This window comes from Lissotriton helveticus, chromosome 6 (assembly GCF_964261635.1).
Source record: "Lissotriton helveticus chromosome 6, aLisHel1.1, whole genome shotgun sequence".
Classification (NCBI taxonomy): Eukaryota; Metazoa; Chordata; class Amphibia; order Caudata; family Salamandridae; genus Lissotriton; species Lissotriton helveticus.
The window spans coordinates 3,154,749-3,175,199 of record NC_136067.1 but is presented as its reverse complement, the minus strand read 5'-3'; the positions used below and the strand labels follow the sequence as shown (position 1 = coordinate 3,175,199).

Genomic DNA, 20,451 nt, shown 5'->3' with positions numbered 1-20,451 from the left:
TAATTACAGCCTTCCATGCCAAATTCCCTGCCAAACCCCGACAGGAGAAAACCCCGTTGGGAGGGAGTGCTGTCAGGAATCACGGGAGGTTTCCTCCCCATACCTCCTCGATGACTTCTACCCTCTCATTCAAAACTCAAAGAGTCATTCATCCATTAAGTTGGAGTGCTAGTTGGCCCGCAGAAACTCCAACATGGCTGCCAACCTTTTTTCACTGCAACGGCTTAATGCTGTTTAGCAGTCTAGTCCTCCATGCAATCAAGGTCTGGTGAAGTGCTAACCAACATTCTACTGCGCACTTCACCGAAGATTCCTCCAGAAGAGCATCTGAAAAAGGAGCGTTGTGTTAGTTAGTCAGGGTAGAATCGAATTACCCGGGTTTAGCTTCGTCGGTAAAGTCACAGTTGTCAAATAAAAGGTTAGTGCAAAATTTGAGCATTCTTCCTGAAGAAATGAACGTTTAAAATACATTTCCCTTGTTGAGAATAATTGTGTAAACCTGAGGAAATAAAGGTCGTTTTTGCATAGAGTAGAGTTGTTTAAACGACAGCCAAGCACAGCCTTTATTCAGGAAATAAATGTACTAAGAAATATTCTCTAGTCAAGTTGACACGGGCGTGACCTTTCAAAACGCCGTGTCTCAGAGATTATTTATGAGCCTCATTAGAGAAATAATTCTTTTGAAGGTTTAATGCTTGCACATTTTCCCTTCATGCAGCATTGAACCTTACATTTAAAAGATAAGAATTGAATATTCGAAGCGAGCATTTCATCTTCATGCTGCTCGAATTAAAAGCTTATCAATCATTCACTTTGACACTCGCAGTTAATTAGTTCTAGGAACCAAGTTTGTCTTTTGCCTAATGGAAGAATAAACACGTGTAAAAGCTTTTGGCACTGTGTTGTTTATTCTTCAGAACCACAATAATTTGAGTTCTTGGCTTTTCAGAGCTAAAGGTTTCTCAACAGAAATACTTTTGGCAACCAAGGCAAATCCTCTCATTAGCCCGTAATAGAACATTTAATCTGCGCCCCACCTATTAATAAGATTCTATAAAATAAGTTTGGAGGGTTGGTTTTTGGAGAGAAGTGAAAGACTCGCCCCAGCAATTCAGAACCCCAATTATAAGTCACTACGTCTACTTGTTAAGTGAGTATGCCTTAGGAAGAAACCCCAAGATACCATATACCAGAATAGAAAGAAGAACATTACTTACTTGTTTTTTCTCATGATGACAGAGCACAGAAGAAAGTCGAAAGTCCTATAAAGAAAAGAACAAGAGACTTAGTGAGGACTTCTTTTAGTGAAAAAAGATAGACATTAAGAGAAGTAAGAAGAGAGGCTAGCCCCAAAACTACTTTCTGGTCAGATAAGTTATTCATATGTCTAATGAGAAAGTAAGTTAAATGCGAACAGAAAAAGTTATATGAGTACTTGTTGTTTAGCCTGAATAAAACAGAAGAAGAAGAAGAAGACCGGAAGAAGCAGAGCAGGCTGAGTTTTGGAGCGGTCTCTTCTCTATCCCAATCCCCTTTTCCCCCCTTAGTACTTACCTGCTAAGGAGTAAACAATCAACCTGGCAGTGGGGTTCTGAGAGGGGCATTGGGACTTAGCGGCATTCTGCTCCTGTGTGGTTCCTGGCTGTATATAGCAGCCCCTTGACACTGGGCCGGGCTGACAGAGGGAGCAGGGACTGAGACTAAACCGGTGCAGGCGCAAGAGGGTTTCCCTGGCGAGAAGGTCTTGTGAAGCTAGAGAGAAACAGTAGTCCCGCAACCAGGAAAAGAGCCTGCACCCCGAAGTAGAGCACCATCCGTACGAACAGGTAAGTGTCCCCGGGGCGACTCTGAAACGAAGCACTATCTGCACAAACAGATAAGTACACAGCAGAGAGGCGGAAAAGAGTAGAAAGGAATATGTTTGTAGGGCTTGGATAGGAAATTAATTCGGTCACTGCAGCTCAATGCATCCTTACAACACTAAATTAACACAAAAGGGTGGTTGATGTTTAAGGTATTTCAGAGTATGGGCCCTGCTACCCGCCAGAAATCCAAACTAATTTGGTACTTTTTTCGTAAATTGCCAACATTTTTGCATTGCCGGCCCATGTACCTCATTCTTGTCATGCTATCAGTACACCTGCCCCCGGCGTCTCACCATTTGTGATTGTCCTACGTTCCTCACATTGTTTGTTCATGTGCCGAACGCTCCCCACAGAGCCTTTCATGTGCCACCGTCTTCTCATTTCTTGGTACATGCAACCGCATTAAAAAAGCGCCTTGTGCAGCGCTGCTTACAAAAACAAGCGGCACTGAAAGTGATCGCAAAAGCGATCGCTAGTGTAAAAAAAAAAACACGCCCACGAGTAGTGCGCGTGCCATATGTTTTCAATTATCGCGCCCGTGTCTGGGCACGATAATTGAAAACATATGGGCTTTGGTGCGCATAACACACACCAATAGGCCGTGGGCGGAGCAATGCGCCCGCCTTTGGCCTATTGCGTGCTCTGTTAAAAAAAACACACGCACACAAAGCCCAATAGCTGAACCCAAAAGGAAAAGCAAACGCACAAGCGTGTGCGATTCCACGGTCCGTTTGCAAACCCCGGACAAAAGGGCGCTCACCTGCGCGAGTACTGCTGCGCAGTGCAACGCAGGGCGCAAGCCCTAAAAATAAATAAAAATTAAATTAAAATGTATGTTCTGTCCTGTATAAGTAGAAGTGTCGCCTCAGGTGTGCCTGCTAGGCCTGCTCCCTTTTCTAAAAGGTGCGGTGGGTAGGCTGACCAGAGTAGCATTGCTCCTTGCAAAACTAAGAGTGGCAATGGTGTGGGATAGTAAATGTAGCCCAATGGAGGCACAGTGGCGTAAGGACTTGACATATTGTAGGGAGGATTTAGTGTTGTATGCAGAAGAATTGCCTGTGACTTCCCGGCCAAATGATATTTTGGAACCCCTCTTGAATTACCTACGCTCCATTGCTGTACATTATGTCTCTGTTATTATTGTCTCTAAATATGGTGTTGTGTCGCTGTAGTTGCATGACGACAAGTGAAGTCCACCTTGCGCTGTAAATGCACTATGGTCTCCTTCTTTTTTGATTGCATTGATGTCGATGCTGTAGTCCTTTTTGTTTCTTCCTTTTTGTACGTCTGTAATTGTTTGCACTGTCCTTATACTGCATTATTTTCAGTGTGTATTGTGATGCATGATGGAAAATCATAAATAAAAGTTTTTAAAAAAATGCAGCTTTCATACTGTGGTGAAAGCTAATCGAGTACACGTACCTAGGTTAGCACCTGGTGCACACAGTTTTCGATCTCATTTAGAAATAGTTCTGCTGACACGATTCTGTCTAACCAGCCTAGGCTGCTTACAATACTTAGTATCTACTACGTTGAATCTTTGCCCTGTTGGAAACTTTTTCTGCAGTACCAAAAAACTGGTGTGGAACGTACTGGACGCAAGCCAGCAACCGTCACTTTCACACTTAGTTACTTCTGAAAACAAAGGTTTATAATGTGCCCAAAACCTCTACACACCTATGGTGCATTAGGCGCACATGCGTTTTGGAAACACTGACCCCCACTAGCTGGACACAGGCTGTAAACAAGCATTTACAATGCAATAGGTCTTGCAGCATTAAAGTTTGAGTTACTGGCATTGTAAATGACAATGCTTTGCATTAATGGTTTTTTTTTTGCAATTGGTATATAAACATTGTTTGTGAATGGTTAGCTGTTGCTTATGCTAAGCAAAGTTGGAAGTAATATAGAGTGCTAGTCTTGCTTGTTATAAGCATGCTGATTTAAAGCGCTCTGATACCAGTGGGTAAAGTTTGCGCTATATAAAAGTGAAAACTAATAAACAAGCTCTCAATTGACCAGGTCGGGGTATAGTGCCCACCAAGCGCCTCTCGGGTTTAAACAAGCATTGGCATACAAATAGAAGACACCGACCAGTGCGGGGTTGTTTGCTCTCCCCCACGCCCCAGTGACACACTCAGGAGTGACCCATGCCCCAGTGACACACTCAGGAGTGACCCATGCCCCAGTGACACACTCAGGAGTGACCCCTCAGGTATGACACACCCAGTCGTGATACATCCAGGAGTGATAACCTCAGGAGAGAAACAACAGGACTGACAAACTTAAGAGTGACACGCCCAGGAGTGACAAACTCTGGAGTGTAAGTACAGGGGCCCCTGTCCCTGCAGGCTGGACTCATTAAGATGTGACCTAACGGTTAGAGCGTATGACCTCGAAGCTGGGTAACCAGGATCGAGTCGCTGCTGCTCAACCTCTTGTGATTCTGGGCAAATCACTTCATCTCCCAGCGTCTAACAAAACATGGATGGTCCCGTCTGGAACAGCTGGTGCTCGTGTAAAGCGAATAAACAACGAGGACTGGCCCACTGTGTTAGAGTGATGGAATCTAGTTAGTGTTCCATGTCACCTGTGAATCTAGCTGTGTCAGCTGGGCACAAGCAGTCTTTGTTTAAAAACCCCTCACACACCAACCTGGTTGGTGTCATGCTTCATCATCGGGGTCCAACCAGGCAGCCGAGTGCCGCCTGGTTGTGCTCTCCATTCTGTTTATCCCGCTCGTGTAAAGCGCCCTGATACCTCCGGGTAGAGTTCAAGCTATATAAAACTGCAGAAAAAACAAGAAATAAGATGCAATGCACTCTGACCAGAAGGATGCAATTTGCGTTGGGAATTTGACAATTCCGGATTTAACCAAGAACTTACCATCACGACAGGAAGGTGAGGCAGTTACAGTGGCAAGGCAGATTTGTGGCACCACACATTTGGCCGTAAAACACTTTCTGACGTGTATTGCATTCATATCAAACTGGTAAGTTAACGTTATTCCCCCTACGGCCTTTGAATGTGTCAGACAAACTGCATGTACGTGGGGGGCAGGTGTGGAAATGTTGCATCACTTTAAAAAAGACGTGTATGTGCGATAACACGCCTAAAGGCGCGTGAGAGCTTTTCTCGTCTTCTTCCCCGTGCAGGGCACGAAAGGTAATGCCTACCACGCAGCTGGTTTTGGTTCTTATGCAGTGCCTCGCTGGCTGCAAAGCAAATGGGTGAGCATGAGCAATGTCAAGGGGTGGGTGCACTGGTTGTGAGTGTCCTATATGCCATGGCCTAGTACTGAGGAGCGCCATTTCCAGCTAACCAGCGAGTTATTGGAGATGGAATACCTCGCGCAGTAACCATTACTTCCATTAGAAACACATAAAAACCCATTTCTTACTGCTCAGCATTTCACGATTAGTTTCCCGGGTAACTGTTATGGCAGCTAATGCCCTTTCAAAGACGGACTTCAGCCAGTCGGCCTCAGAGATTATTTATTAGCCCTTGTTCTCGAGGCAGGTCTCGTGCAGTGTTTTAAGCAAGTTAGAATTACGGGAAACTCTGCATTAGTTTCCAAAGAAATAGCAAATGTTTAAGGCAGTAGCATGAAGAACCGCTAACGTCAAATGGCAGTGTTTTAGTAAAGGCCGCCTTGCCAAAGAACTCTCTCAATGCTCAGCTGACTTTGTTTACCCTAGTGTTACCATTTCACGAACTTTATTTACCCCGCCAATTTAACTGCAGATTTGTGACATGAAAAATCGTAAAGCCCTCCTTCGGTGTGGATCTCGGTTTCCTGGATAGCAAAAGGAACGTGGTGGTAATTAATTTACACTTCTGGGGTTCTCAATGCTGGGGTTCGATGGTAAACATTCCTAAGTTTCGTTTACTAGCCTCTGGTGCTGTCATTAAGTTGGTATGGGCACACGAAGTCCAGGGTCTCAGAGAAGCATGCAATGAAAGCATCTAGATGTCATTTGCATTACCACACAGCAGGGTGCTGCAGCAACTGCAATTCTGAGCAGAAACCAACTCACCTCCTACTTACTCTATAATGTGAGCAATGAACAGAAAAACAGTCTTAAATTAGAGCGCATCCGCCGATTCTATGGGGCTGGTGCACTGTTCACCCATTAGTGCTGAATGTCGATATGACATCAAATGTGCACGGGTCACGGAGTACACAGAAGAGACAGCCCGGTGTGTGCAGCTGTCCTTCATTCAGCCAGAGTCAGGGCAGGGCTGTCTGCAGATGCCACTCACTCGGTGGCCCGCGCACCCCTCCCTCCCTCCTCGCCATATCGCAGCTCGCCGGCATGTGGGAAGAGGCGGTACATCCAAGCCGCCACGCAGATTATTGAATTGTGAGCGCCGAAAGTTTGCGCGAGGCTGGCAGAGGATGCCCTCGAGGGAGGGAGTCCCACGGGCTGCCATCCTGCCAAGCCCGGTACCCTTTACAATCACAGGAAGTTTTCAAAGCCATCGTGAGACTTATTTTTAACAGCGCTAGCAATACTAAACTAACCGAAGCTTAAGGGCAGGCAGCGAGAGGCTGTTACCAGGCAGCTCGGTAAAATGACAGCCCAGGTTTTCTAAATGTACGTTAATGGCTTCGCAGAGGAGGTCCGCGAGGTTTGGTAACAAGAGCAAGAAGACACAATTTAAAACAAGCCTCACATCGTGACCCCCGGGATCTTCATGGCGGTGGCCATGGTGCATGGAGCTCCCTTGATCGCCGGCCGCGAAACTGAAAGCGCGGTGGGAGCGCACGAGACGCCGTCGCTGTGAGCGTGCACATCGGCTCTCCCGGCGCAAGCTCCATGTCTGAGTTGGAGACTGACTCACGCGCGCGACCAAATCCCATTGACAATGCTGCGCGCGTGGCCATCTCTTGTCAACCATTGACAATGCTGCACGCGTGGCAATCTCTTGTCTCCACTCGTTGTCGGCTGAGCCGACGACTATAGTTCTCGCAGCGAGAACGCGCTTCGCGCGCTTTTCGCAGGCGAGACCTAAAAAAGGAGGTAGAGAAGTAATATGGTAGTTGCTCGCCACTGTGTAAACTGTAAACCGGGCCTCTGCAGTTATGCGGCAGAGGAGGGCCAAACTGTGCGGCGGCATTGAATAAATTATGCACCAATAAAAGGCAAATTATCCTGCATAATGGAGCACATTTTGTGTAATACTTCATTATTTTTTTCATATTTTCACCTGGTAGTAGCGTGTGGGAATGGAGTTCACCTTATAAGAAACAATTCAACAACCAAATACTGCAACAAGGAACTTAAAGATGAGCACTCAAACTTTGCAAAAAGCGTTACGGTGTGCAGGAACCTGAGTCGCTGTAACTGTCCCATGTGGTTGTAATTCATTGTAGCGTTTCTAGTTAATGCAGTAGGTGCATTGGCCTGGTTGTGGGAATGCATTCGTTTCTCACAATGGGGTCATCTTTATTTGACAATATTCATAGCCCTTCTGGAAATACCTATTATTTTAGTTGGGATTGAATAGGTCCTGTTTCTTGGAATGTTGCCCGAGTCCTGTGGAAGAAGGGTTGCTATAGCAGTTTCCAAATAGGGTAAAACAGAGTAAGGAAAGGGTAGCTTGCAATAAAAGTTACTTGTACCCAAATCATATGGGCTGTAAAATTTAGACTATCCACAATTTATTGTAAAGTTTATTACAATAACTGTATTCCAGTGTTTGTGTATAGATTTGGCAGTGTTGTGATCTGTTTGATTGACATAGTGGTACAGCCACTGTTGCCACTTTTCACTGTGTGATAAATTAATGCTGTGACTTTGTTCTCATTTCAGCAGATACTGGATCTTGGGGGAAAAGTGCAGACATCAATCCTGAAATATGCACAGTCAAAGTGGAAACGGATGATGCGGCGTCATGGAATGCCAATCAGGATGTTCCCCACGCTACAGAGAAGAGAGCAAGTGTCCAGACCCAGGGCCGGGCCAAGTGGAAGCACAGCAAGCCAGGAGAAAACATCGCATGTATATGTTCTGAATGTGGGCGATGCTTTAATAACATTACTAGTCTGACCGACCATCAGCGAATCCACACCGACGAGATGCAGTATATCTGCACTGCTTGTGGGAAGACCTTCAGGGAATCCACCCAACTGATAGAGCATCAGCTGATACACACAGGGGAAAAACCGTATGCCTGCAATGAATGTGGAGAAAGCTTTCGAGAGTCCTCACAACTAGTTATTCATCAGCGGATACACACGGGTGAGAACGTATATACATGCAATGATTGTGGAAAGTATTTCAGACAGTCTGGCGATCTCACCATACACCGAAGAATACACACAGGAGAAAAACCATATACTTGTGGTGAATGCGGCATGAGCTTCAGAGGTTCCTCAAATCTGATCACGCATCAGCGCATACATACGGGAGTGAAACCGTACACATGTAGTGAATGCGGTACCAGTTTTAGGCACTCTTCTGCACTGAGTGCCCACCTGCAGACGCATACAAGAGAGAAGCCGTATACGTGCATCGCATGTGGAAAGCTGTTCAGCCGATCCGCAGACCTCATCATACATCAGCGAACGCACACCGGCGAACGGCCATATACATGCAATGAATGTGGGAAGAGCTTCGGGCAGTCCGGCTATCTGACTATTCACAAGCGGATACACACAGGTGAAAAACCGTACAAGTGTAAAGACTGTGGCATGAGTTTCATTGGGTCATCAAATCTAATCACACATCAGAGAATACACACTGGAGTTAAACCATATACATGTAGTGAATGTGGAAAGAGCTTCAGGCACTCGTCGGCTCTAACATCCCACCAGAAGATACACACGAGGCAGAAACCCTTCATATGTAGCATATGTGGTAAAAGTTTTAGCCAGCCAGCAGACTTAGTGGCCCACTTGCAAACCCACGCTGCTATGCAGGAGGGATCGCCAACTGAACCCATAAGTGATGAAAATGGAAAGAATGACGAGACCGGTGGGGTCCAGTCGTGAAAATCTGTGGGAAATGGAAGAAATCCACCTGGGGGAGCAGTCTTGACTGATGGGTTTTCCCCTCGTTGTTCGGTGTGTCTCCTCTTTACTGCATCTCCGCAAGTGACATTCTACTTCAATAGTGATACGAGTCATGGAGAGATTGCTTTAAAAAAAATTATCACGTCCAAGCTTTGCACGAGATGTACTGAGAAAGACCGGGGATGGTCTGTGTGCGCGGAAGGTCTCAGATTAAAATCAAGAAGAAAAAGCTGCTGCAGGATGAAATGAATGAAGGCAAATTTAAATGGGTTGTTGAGTGATTGAAACCACAGAAGCTAGCGTGAACCGCGGGACATGGCGAAAAAACATTTAGGATGTCCTAAAGAAAGTGACTTCATAAAAGGCCTTCGGTATGCCTTATGCAAATCACGTTAAAGATGCAAAGCGTGTTCATTGGCCTTGCATTTTTTAAACATATTGGCCTTTTGCTTACTGAGCTCCGTAACGCTAGAACTAGATTGATTTGTGTAATGACTGGAAATATTTGGGAGATGCCGAAAGTGCTGTTTGGAAGAGGCAGAGTCTTCTGCCTGTGTGTTACCTGCTCAGTTCACCTTGTAACAGCACAAAGGATCTGGGATACCCTGAAATCATTGGTCGTATCATAAAAATTGAATGAGAATTTAAAGAAACTAAACTAATCCCGTGGTCTAATGATATTAAAAGGCCTCTGTACTTTTAAGAAAATAGTAAAGTCACCAGCCTTTTGTACATTTGGAAAAGATACAGCTAACATACATCAGAGGCTGGACTACTTACCTGGGAAGGAATGGCGACAAATGAATACACATTTACCCTTACAGAAAGCATATTTAGAATGGTTTGGATAAAAATCTAAAGAAAACCTGGATCAAGAATTCAGTGGACATACTGGGTGCACAAAATAACAAAATATTGACAGTTTCCACCACAAAGATGATTTTTTTTCTTCTTACCTGTAATCACTTGTCACACACATGGCAAGAGGAAGATTGGCAGGTGATAAACTGAAGGGCACTTTGTGCTTCTAATATTAGTCCTATCTACCTGAGAGTGTGGTTAGATCATTGTGGATGGTGGAGCATCGGGCTGTTTCTAAAAAAATGTGGAAAGCACTAAGCATTCCCAAAACAAAATCTTGTATTACCCAAACAATATGTGATGTTAACCAGCACACTGCATCCGCACAGCACTATAGAAAGCACGCAAGATACATATCTGACTCGTATCATGGCAATAGATCACCGGGGCAACAGAAGTAAGTCCCATGGAACCAAAGATTCGCTGATGCTGAATAAGCCATAGGGAAGGATGCACTCTTGACACAGTTTGGAGCAGATCTGGGCAAGCCTGGTCATTCCACATACTTTAATTCTAGGATCCTGTGTCCTGAACCTCGTCTCCCTCCTGTGATTCCGGCTCATGCACGTGCAGTACCTCCATGTTGATCTAGTCTCCAGAAGAATGCCTGGTTTTAGACCTTCCATGCTCATCTGTTGCACTGAGTTTGTGCTGCACTTTACTCGTGTTCATACATTTTCATTCATATCAGATGTAAGTCACTGCCTTCTCTTAAATTCTGTATTCCCCAAATCAGTCTCTTTTTGTGGATGATCTAAAAGGTGTAAAAAAAATTTTTTTTTTTTTTAAATTTTTTAAATTTTATTTTATTTTTAATTTAAAATAACAAAAAAAGGTTCTGCTACAGGTTTATTAAAAGTAAAGCTGGCCTCGCCCATGTACAGATGCTGTTCTATAAGGGCTACAGTCGCACCCCTGACCGTTTCCCCGAGTGAGGAGTGCACCCCGGATGCCAGACAGACCTCATCTCCTGTGCTCTCCTGACCCGACTGGGGCCTTTCTCTGGAGAGGAAGGGGATTTGATGTTTCTAATATCTTCAGTCACTGGTGCACTCACTGCCATCATTATCAAAATGGGAACTTCACTGAAGGGTGATGGAACTGTCCACAGGATCACCTCTTAAACAAGATATTTGTTGACACTCAGCCAGAGGGAGGGACAGTTTCCAAAATCCACTGAGAGCAAAAACTGTCAAAACATTGCAGAGTCTAATCCCTGCCAGCTGCTGGGTAAAATTATGTACAGTGTACGCGACATTAATAGAGAGCCATGAAGCTTCTTAACCCGTTGTGTTCTTAAATTTTGTTGCAAGCTCTCTTTGAGGTGGAAAGTGCCAGATGGGCCTATGTCCACACATCTGACGAAGCTGTGAACTCACACATTCATAATAATGCTACGTAACCCCAACAGACCTGACACACATGAGTTCCCTGACTATTCGTTATTGCAGAAAAAAAGCAACATGTGGCAAGATTGCTTCTCCGGGCTGTAAAGTGGCTGTGTTTGTGCACGACACATCGATCAGTTGTACTTCTGCAGATGTCCCCAATAGATCGTGTTTGGATCTGGATTATTTGTTCTAGAATGGGGCTGAGCCTTTCACAGAACTGAAACCACATAAGAAACTCACTGGATTAGAAACAGTGAAGTGATGATGTCTTAACAAGCAGCAAAGGCAAATGTTTGAGAGGCCGGCTCAGGAGATACATGCTTTTTAGAACTTTATTTGTCTTGCATTTAAAATACCTGATTTGGAATACTAAGGTGCGCAGGACTTGACATTTGGGAACCTAGAAGTGAGATGTGGAGGGCTGAACATGCAGTCAGACATCATCATTTTCTGCATGGATTAAAAGACCAGAGTCAACTCTTCCATGTATTTTGGGGGCCAGTCTGTTTTGAATGTGTCGTACAGACATGTCAGGATGACCTAAGGGGTGCTTCTAGTTGCAACAAACTATGCCACAGTTTACACCGCTTCGATGCCGAAACAAGGTTTGAGTAATGGAAGAACCAAGGCTTACTTATGTATGTAGCCAAAAGTGTTAGACATGAATCTGTGGTGAGTCTGTCACTGTTGAGGCATGTAAACACAGAAGCTCTGGTATTAAACTATCCTTGCGAACTGGCGTAATTATTGTGCCCTGAACATTGTCTACAAAAATGTCACCCCTTGAAGTCCATAATAGAAAAGCTACAACTACAGGAACAATATTTACATCAAGTGATACGTTGCATGTAATAATATGACATTGAGTACACAAGATGGCAGGGCGCATTAGAACTCGCAGGAAAACCTGTGTGGGGAACGTTTCCAAGCTATGGTGAGTGCTGTAAGGAAGCGCACATGCTCTGAGGTTGAGGAAAAAACACACGATCGAAGCTTGCACGAGAACCCCAACTCGAATACCCATCCCAGTGGAAAAAAGGCAACTTGTTGTTATATTGATCTCGACTTTTAATTTATAATTCTGTGCAAAGTTGCAGAATGAATAATTGTGTTGTCTATCCACATTTATAAGGTGCCAGTTTGCCACAGATGGGCATCTTATTTTTAATTCCATATTTGCTGCTACAGTGATGAGCTTCATTGCTATTACACATCAGCATTCATTAATTTATTGACCTGGGGCGGATGGCAGGATTAATTTGCCCTGCCAGCATCCAGGCCTGTCCTCTGCAGATTGCACGAGGATCTCTGTATCAGGCTCCCTTGGAGGTATTTTAGCGGGTGACTGTTCCATCTGGAGTGAGTTTGGGGCATATTACCAACAACTAGCGATAATTATCGCTATGTTGGCTTAGCAGCAATAATTTTATCGCTGTGTTGCGGCGATTTTTATCGCTTAGGAACCTTGCTATTATCAAGGTTTATCTCCTAAGCGATAAAAATCGGCCGAAATGCATGAATATCGCTGAAAAGTCAGCGATATTCATGCATTACCGAGCAAATGCTCTTAGCCATGTTATCCACCTCCCATTGGATAACATGGCTAAGAACTGCTCAGGGCAGGTGTTAGCTTTTGGAGATATTCGCGCTTAGCGCGAATATCTCCAAAAGTTGGTAATAGCAGATAGCGATGTTAGCGACTGTTTCCAGTCGCTAACATCTTGGCACGCCCACTTTGCATGTCATTAGCGATAATTATCGCTGACATGCAAAGCGGGGCCCAAGATGGTCGCTATCTCCTACTAGCTGTCGCTAACTGGTGTTAGCGACAGCTAGGTAATAGGGAGATCATTTTATCTCCGCTTTCTTGGCTTTTAAAGCCAAAAAAGCGGAGATAAATCCCTTGATAATATGCCCCTATGTTGCATGAGCTGCCTTCTGCTGGAGAGTAAATGATGCAGTTGTGGTTTTGACTGAGTGAGGTTGCATGAAGAAAGAAAGGCCTAAGATCGATGGTGTTTGAGTCGGATCGCGTTCTTGCACATACATTTGAAAAATCAACACATTCACCAAGAATTTTTCTAAATCAACATGACGGCAGTGCTTAGGTTTTCACCACATAATTCCCGAGCAGTTCAGTGAATGTGACAAGCATTTGAGGGGTTCATCGGGACAATCGTAGCTTCGTAAATCGCCTGAACCGTATCTCAAACTTATAATATATAGGTTTACAAGTCTTGCAAGTCTTCCCTGATCCCGGGCTCCGAAGGAAAGTCTTACTGTTCTTTTTCTGCCCCTCTTACAAACTTACAATGTTCTCATGTTGAAGACAAAGCTTGGTTGAAACCTTTAAAAGTTCACCAGGATTTACTTTGTGAGTGTTGTTCTGCACAGTGGATCCATACATTTCGACAAACTGAGCAATGCAGGAATCAACGCAGGGAGGAAGCGCAGGGAAAAGCAGGAAAAACAGAACTGTGGACTCACCTGGACCAAAATAGACAAAAAATGAGAAATTTACTAGAGTAGCCTTCCACTTACGTTTGTGTAAACCTTTCCACATAGGTGAATGCGTCACATCACTGCATTTGCATCGAATAATGTTCTCTTGTTTGGGAAATATTGTTTACTGTGAACTAATCCCTTTCCCTCAATAACAATAAATGTGCAGCCATTTTCTGAATGGTAAAATACCCGGAAATGTTTTGTAAAGATCTATAAACTGTGGCAGTTCACCTCCTGTTACAAGACTCCCCACCCTGGATTGTCCACAACCCAGACCTGCGAGCTTTACTCGGTTACAGTCGCACCCTGCAAATGCAGTTTTAAGTGTTATTAAATGTGTTTATGGAGACATGTTAACTTGCTGTGAATAAATACTTTAATTTACCCGGGTAAATAATGGTATTTTTGGACCCAATAGTCAAGTGAGTGCACAAATACCTTTACAAATTAGGTCTAATATTTGTAATTGGGTCTGGGAAGTCTGCACATCCGCCTGGGTTCAGACTTCAGGACACTGTCTCCTTTTCGGCGTCTGATTTGCCTGTTGGTCCACACGAATCCAAGCTGCTTTTGTCACCCTCGCCTTCCATATGTCTGAGAAATGTGCCTTTCTCTTCCCTTCGCCCAGTCTTTCACCAATAAAGATCATTGGAAATGGAGGGGTTTTATGTTATGTATATTTGTTTCATCATGCAGGTTGGCTTTGTAAACTTCTTCTCCCTTTAAGAGCCCTACGTGTGGGGTTCTCTCCTCCCAGACCACCTCGCTTCTCCCTGCTGTACCTGTGAGTCGTGATGTGCTTTACACCCACCCTCTGGAGCAAGGCTGCAGTTCGTCCTATTGTTACTACACTTGCTCCTCCAGAACCGCTGTTCCTGCACTCGTCCTCGCCCTCATACTTTTCCAACCCGGCCTTAGTGCAGAGACAAGGCAGCGAGATGCGTTTCTAGTAGTCCGTGGTTGATAAACTCGCCGTAACTTTCCAGGAGCCGCCACTAACCCAGGGTGGACACCTGGCTGTGGTTTTATACCTCAGCAGGGAGAGGTGACGGCAACAGTGCACTTCTGTCCCAGAGGCCAACGGGAAAGTATTCCCTAGCACCTGTACGGTTCAGCAAAATATGTGTTTTTCTTTTCAACCAGAGAATAAAGAACGAAACGTGTTTGTTGAACTCATGTAGAGCAGATCGCGACAGTGCAGGCAGTATCAATGATACAGCACAGTCACATACAACAAGCCTCAGGCAAGGCAAACTGTGCCGCAGTCTAGAAATCATCAGGAGAAAGTAGACCATCTGAGGTGAAGGAAGGCACGCAGGCACTGGGTATGAGACCTGGCAAGCGGGGATAAATGTGGTACAGCCCATGTGTCTGACTGATCGCAAAAGACTGCAAATTTGAATGCTGGAAGCATTGTAGGTCAGAGTGGTTGTTCTGTTGAATTCACTGGTTCTCCAAAGACACCCAGGCTAATTTATCAAGGGCTTGCGCTGTTCTTGCGCCATGCAAGGTGTTGCAGGGACAACGCAAGCCCTTAAGTCAAATGTTCTATGCCACCTTGCATGGCTCTGCGCGGCATAATAAAGAAATGCCAGACATGCAAGTCGCTGCCTTGCATTGCTCTGCCCTGGGAAGTTGTTCCATGGATGCAGCGTGGGTGTTCCCTGCTTCCACCCATGGTTTTTGGCGCATTCGTAACCTTGGGAAAGCGTCAAAATGGTCCCGCCTCCCAGGGGAGGTTTAACCAGGAGAAATAGGTTTATTTCTCCTCGTTTTTTCCTCCATCTACTTGTGCTGTTTCTGCACAATCCATGGATTGTTTTGGTGGAGGAAGCTGTCCCATCCTGCGTAAGAACAATCCTGGCTGTCACGCAGGCACTCGTGCACCACGGAGCAAGGGCGTCTGCGTTGGCGCATGGCAGTCACAAGTGCTCCAACGCAGAGGGAGAGCAGCCATGCACCATATCTTAGTAGATACGACGCATTCCTATCCTCTCCATTTGATGCACCAAACGTTAGAACATCTGTCCCCAAATGTCTCTTACTCGCAGGGTTGAAGGGCTGTTCAAGCCTTGAACTCTGGCATCTGGATGGTGGTGTGGCCCTGCTCCATTGCCTTCCGGACTCCTCACTGAAACCCCTTAAACGCATCCTACGTGGCGCAACACGTCTCTTCCAGGGCCTGAAGAAATATGAGCACATCACCCCCATCTTGATGGAACTCCATTGGCTACCGTTGCAGCCCGCACTATTTTTAAAACCAGATGCATCATTTACAAAGCCATAATGACTGGCTGGACCACTTATCTTACAGACAAGCCCCCCATCTCTTGCTGTACTCAACACACCTGCAGCGAGGACACCATCAGACTACAGCCTGAGAAGTGTCAAAAAGAAAAACCAAGGCGTCGGTCCTTCTCCATCTATGCTCCAACATCCCTGTCCACATGAGGAGCACTCCAACGCTGCACTAATTTAGGAAAGAGCTAAAGTCTTTAAAGAACAAGAGAACACATCACATTGCATTTGCTGGCCATATCCCTTCCCTTATACACTGTATGCTTATCTTTGACCATGTGAAGCGCTAGCCTTTTCGGCTAGTTTTGTTCTATAGAAATACCATATACATACATACATATGTTCAGTTAAGGAACATTTCAGGCCTGGCCTCTCTGCCACCAGCGAATGTTTTCACCCCTTTGGAGTTTTAGAAGCACAAAGAAGGAAGACTCTTTCTCAAGCTGTGTGCATTCGTCCTATAACCTTTGCTGTGCCTCTATGAGAAGCCATTTGAGAGGTTTGTATAAATTGGGTTTAACATTTCTCACAGGTTCAAATAACACATGCAGATTGTGACCTTCATAAGTCTAAACTGGCAGCATACATCTCAGTGAGCTAATGATACGCGATGGGCTTTAACCAGTTGGCTGCTGCCGTCGGCCAACGGTCGTCGCGAGCACTACCTCGGTAGTGCTGCGCATGTCCGTTGGCCGATGCGGCCCCACCCGTTTCTTCGATTGTTCAGCACTGGCGCAGAACGTTCGAAGCAGCCAACGGGTTAAGGGATTTCTGTCCACAGGGTCTCAGGTAGAGATGAGAAAACAAGTGAATGACCTTTGAGATTAGAATCCGTTGCACAGCAGCCTCAGTGTTATCGATGCATCGGACCAGCCGCCCATGAAAGAGACATTGCCTGTAGCGTTCAGTGGACTTTTGGTTATGGTGATACAATATATGGCTGTTCTGTGATTTTAAACGTAAGGGTTTTTATGCTCAGTGGGCAATAATAGTTTACAATTATCTAAAAACACATATGGTGATCTGACAGAACTATGAAATATTACAGAGCCCCTCAGTGGGTTTTCAATCCTGTTTGTGCTCTATGAACTGACGTGTACGGTTAGTGTGTATGTATGAGAAGCAACCAAGAGGGCAGCTGGACTTCCACTGTTGCTCCGCTGTGACGGTCTATTACAAAAACCTGCCCAGGGTGACATGAGACAGAGAGGTCACTTTAATGCTTTTTTGTTATTTTTAAATCTGCATCAAATGCTGAGCTCCTTCTAATAGAACCTTTCAACCCTGGACATTTCCATATATGGTTTTCCTAAACCAATACCCTAATTTGTAAATAAATATAATCTTCTAAATGAAAATGAATTGTTTGAGTTCTTGGTAGATTTCTGTTGTGTTCTTTGGCCTAGCTTGTGCCTCAACTTATTATCAGCCTTAGGAGAGGGGAGATATTGCAGGGGCAGGAATGGAAAGGAAGTGTCTTTGGTCTTGGTCAGGCTGTTTTAAAAAAAAAAAACTTTTTAGCAATGCTGTATGACTATCAACTTAATTTAAAACTCTTACAAACTGCTTCCCCTCGACAAAGTAACTTGTATGTGCGGACACGGAAAGGGAAACCTATTGTTTAATTTATTTAATATTGTATCAAATATTTCTTAAAGTGAAAATATGCCTTCCACTGTTGGTTCCTGCCCTAATGTTTGTTATTCTTTGTGTGAATCTTGCAACACTCACCATGCAACACTCACCATCTTCACTTGTGGTCTCTGTATTTTGAATTCTTCATTTTTAGATTCAATTCATTTTGAAGCATTTTGTCAATGATGACTGGAATTCCAACAGTTGAGTGTATGTCCGAGTCTAGAAGCAGCAAACAAAGGTAGACCATGAATTGCTTTTTGATGGAAGGCTCCCTGGACACCCTCACGATGCATGTTTTGCCGCTGTACTAGCCTCACCGGTAATGTAATGTAATGTAAAGCACATGAATCACCCCACATGGGGTATCTCCACGCTGTAGACCGCTGGGGAACCCGTCCTGGCTTTCCCTGTGAGATGGTCCCTTCTGGGTATCTCCAAGGTGAAACCAGGCATCCCCGGTGTATGTGAGGGGCCGTTGTAGAGATGAGGCAAGCTAATGCCCAGAGTTGCCGAGTGTGATCCCTAGTTAGAGTAGGCACCGAGGCGAGAATTATCGAGTCCGCTGACCCTGGTCCATGACCCTGCCCGTCGGGGATAGAACCCTGGTCCCGGGCCGTTCTCTGCTTCCGGGTCTGCCGCCTTTAGCCAGTGAGCCACACCACTACACAGGTCAAGAACTTTCAGCGAGCTGGGGGTTCACACTCAGGATCCAGTTGTGATACAAATCTGGTGGTCCTGAATTGGGAAGGAAGAGTAAGTGAGGAGGTTCTACACGGTTCTTAATTTGTAAGAAAGTGAGTGCCAGGGACCTTGTAAGAAGGCCACTACAGCGTGCACTACCCTGTGCTCCTCCAGCTTTGTCAATAAGAGTTCCAACACAGCTACTAACCATCGCGCTCCTAAAAGTGTGACAATTCAGACTATTCTATGTCCCCAAAGCTATAAGTGGCTTGATTGGCAGATATTAGTCGTTTTAAAGTATTTAGAATTAACCGCTTCGCCGCAGCGGACATTCCGCCGGGGTGCGGCCGAATCCGACGCGTGCGCAGATCGGACGCCCCTGGCCGTCCGACGCACACGCCCACCCTGATGTCCGTCGGCCGGGGGGGCGTCCGACGCATCGATAAGGTTAATAAGTTGACATGTGGTCATGATGGCAGACGTGTGAGCCATACTCCCTTGTCTCTCCGTACCCGCAAATCATGAGCACTAAAAAGCGCCCATCCTGCCTGCTTTTTCCCAGCGCTCTTGTTGGGGCTCGGGGAGAGTTTTTCTCTCTCCATTCCTGCTGATCCGGCCAACATCAGTGGTTCTCTGATTCCGTGCAGAAGTACTGAGGTCTGTAAGCTGCGCAGCTGCCCCAGAGGACAAAATGGCGTCCTTCTGAGGGAGGCAGTGACCGGCCCCTTCGCAGGGCCCAAGCTCTGGGACACTGCTAGCATGGGAGAACGCTGTGTGACTTTCTGCTGGGGCTGAAGGCCTCCCTACATCTCTGCAACATAAAGTGGAATCTGTGGACGGCACTGGAGTTTTGGGACGGCCCGGCACATGAGCACCCAGGAGCAGGGGTTCCCGGCGAGGAGATGCAAGCGGCACAAGGAACAAGTTTGACGTCAAGTGGGGTTGAGAAGAAGGTACTGGTGCTGGCACACCCACCTTCTTTCTATATCCCCCCTGGTGATTAGCCCTAGGAGCAGGCGAGGCCTCTTGTGGCTCCTACACTCCGGTGACAAGCAAGGCAGCTGGCGAGGGAGGGAAGTGAGTGATTTCCCATCTGAGAAGACTCCTGCCACCAGGGGACATAGCTGACGCCAGGCCCCCGTGCAACTCCCTGCCTAGTCTAACTGCCAGCCATGTAGTGCGGAGCTGGTGCCTTGCGTCTCACTGCTACAGCCTGAGAGGAGGAGACCGGCCTGTCCGGTGGATCATCTATTTCTGTGAGTGAGGGGCAATGTGTGGGGCCCTCTTCGCCCCTACGTGGGAGGTGTGGATGCTGGTGAACCCCCCCTTACCTTCTCTGTGGGACCTTAGTTGCTGATTGGAGCCTCCTGGTCTCCTCTCTGGGGAGGCCTGCGCACTGCACCACGAGGGAATGGTACCACTCCGTTTTGTACATTGGGCTTCACATACCCTACACTTGGCTCCAGCATTAGCCGAGACCCCTGCAGGCTCTTCGTCTGCTATCTGTGGAGAGATATAGCTGATTACCATCTCTCCCTGGATCGCACACTGGGGGCCCGGACTGGGTGAGAGGACAGTGCTGCCCTGTGAACTCCTGCACCTACTGGACAATTGTGCTCTCCCTCTCTTGCACTGACTGAGGGAGGGAGCGTTGTCTGTGCTCCCCTACAATCTGCCTTGCAACGGACTGCGATTAACTTGCCAGTGAGTGCTTCGAGGAACTCTCTAGACCACCTTGAATGCAGCTGTCTCCTTGCTGTCCTGGCCCTTAAAGCTTAATTCTATACCGTACTGTGCTAAGGCCCAGTCAGATCGAGGTGGGGCTCGGGCCAAAGTTCAAACATGTAATGTGGAGATCTGGATTCAGGCTGCTGCACCTTCCATTGCCTTGGTCCGCCCCTGACCCACTAACTTTCACCGTGAACCTGATACCTTTTAGGGATGCCTGCTGTTCAAATATTCTTGGGGACCAGCTTTCCTCTTGAACGCCTTTACATGCACGGACCTCAGGTACTTTGGCCCACGTCATCGATCTGGCCTGGCACTTTGCTGAAGTGCTCCCGTGCCTTCACTCCGAGTGGTTTGCCACTTTGCCACAGGCTTCACAGGACCCACATTATGTCTGCTGTCAGTTGTAAAAAAAAGACAGCTCTCTCAAAGACATGGAGCACCTGTCGGAATCAGAGGAACTAGA

At 46.1% G+C, this 20,451-nt stretch overlaps 1 protein-coding gene across 1 annotated transcript in view; it reads left to right on the top strand.

Annotated features, from left to right (window-relative positions):
* LOC144761524 (uncharacterized) overlaps positions 1-20,451 on the top strand; it is a 745,631-nt gene that overhangs the window by 127,262 nt on the left and 597,918 nt on the right. Inside the window, 2 exon segments of the mRNA XM_078646848.1 lie at positions 7,682-8,226; positions 8,347-8,744. Coding sequence (XP_078502974.1) covers positions 7,682-8,226; positions 8,347-8,744 — 943 coding nt within the window.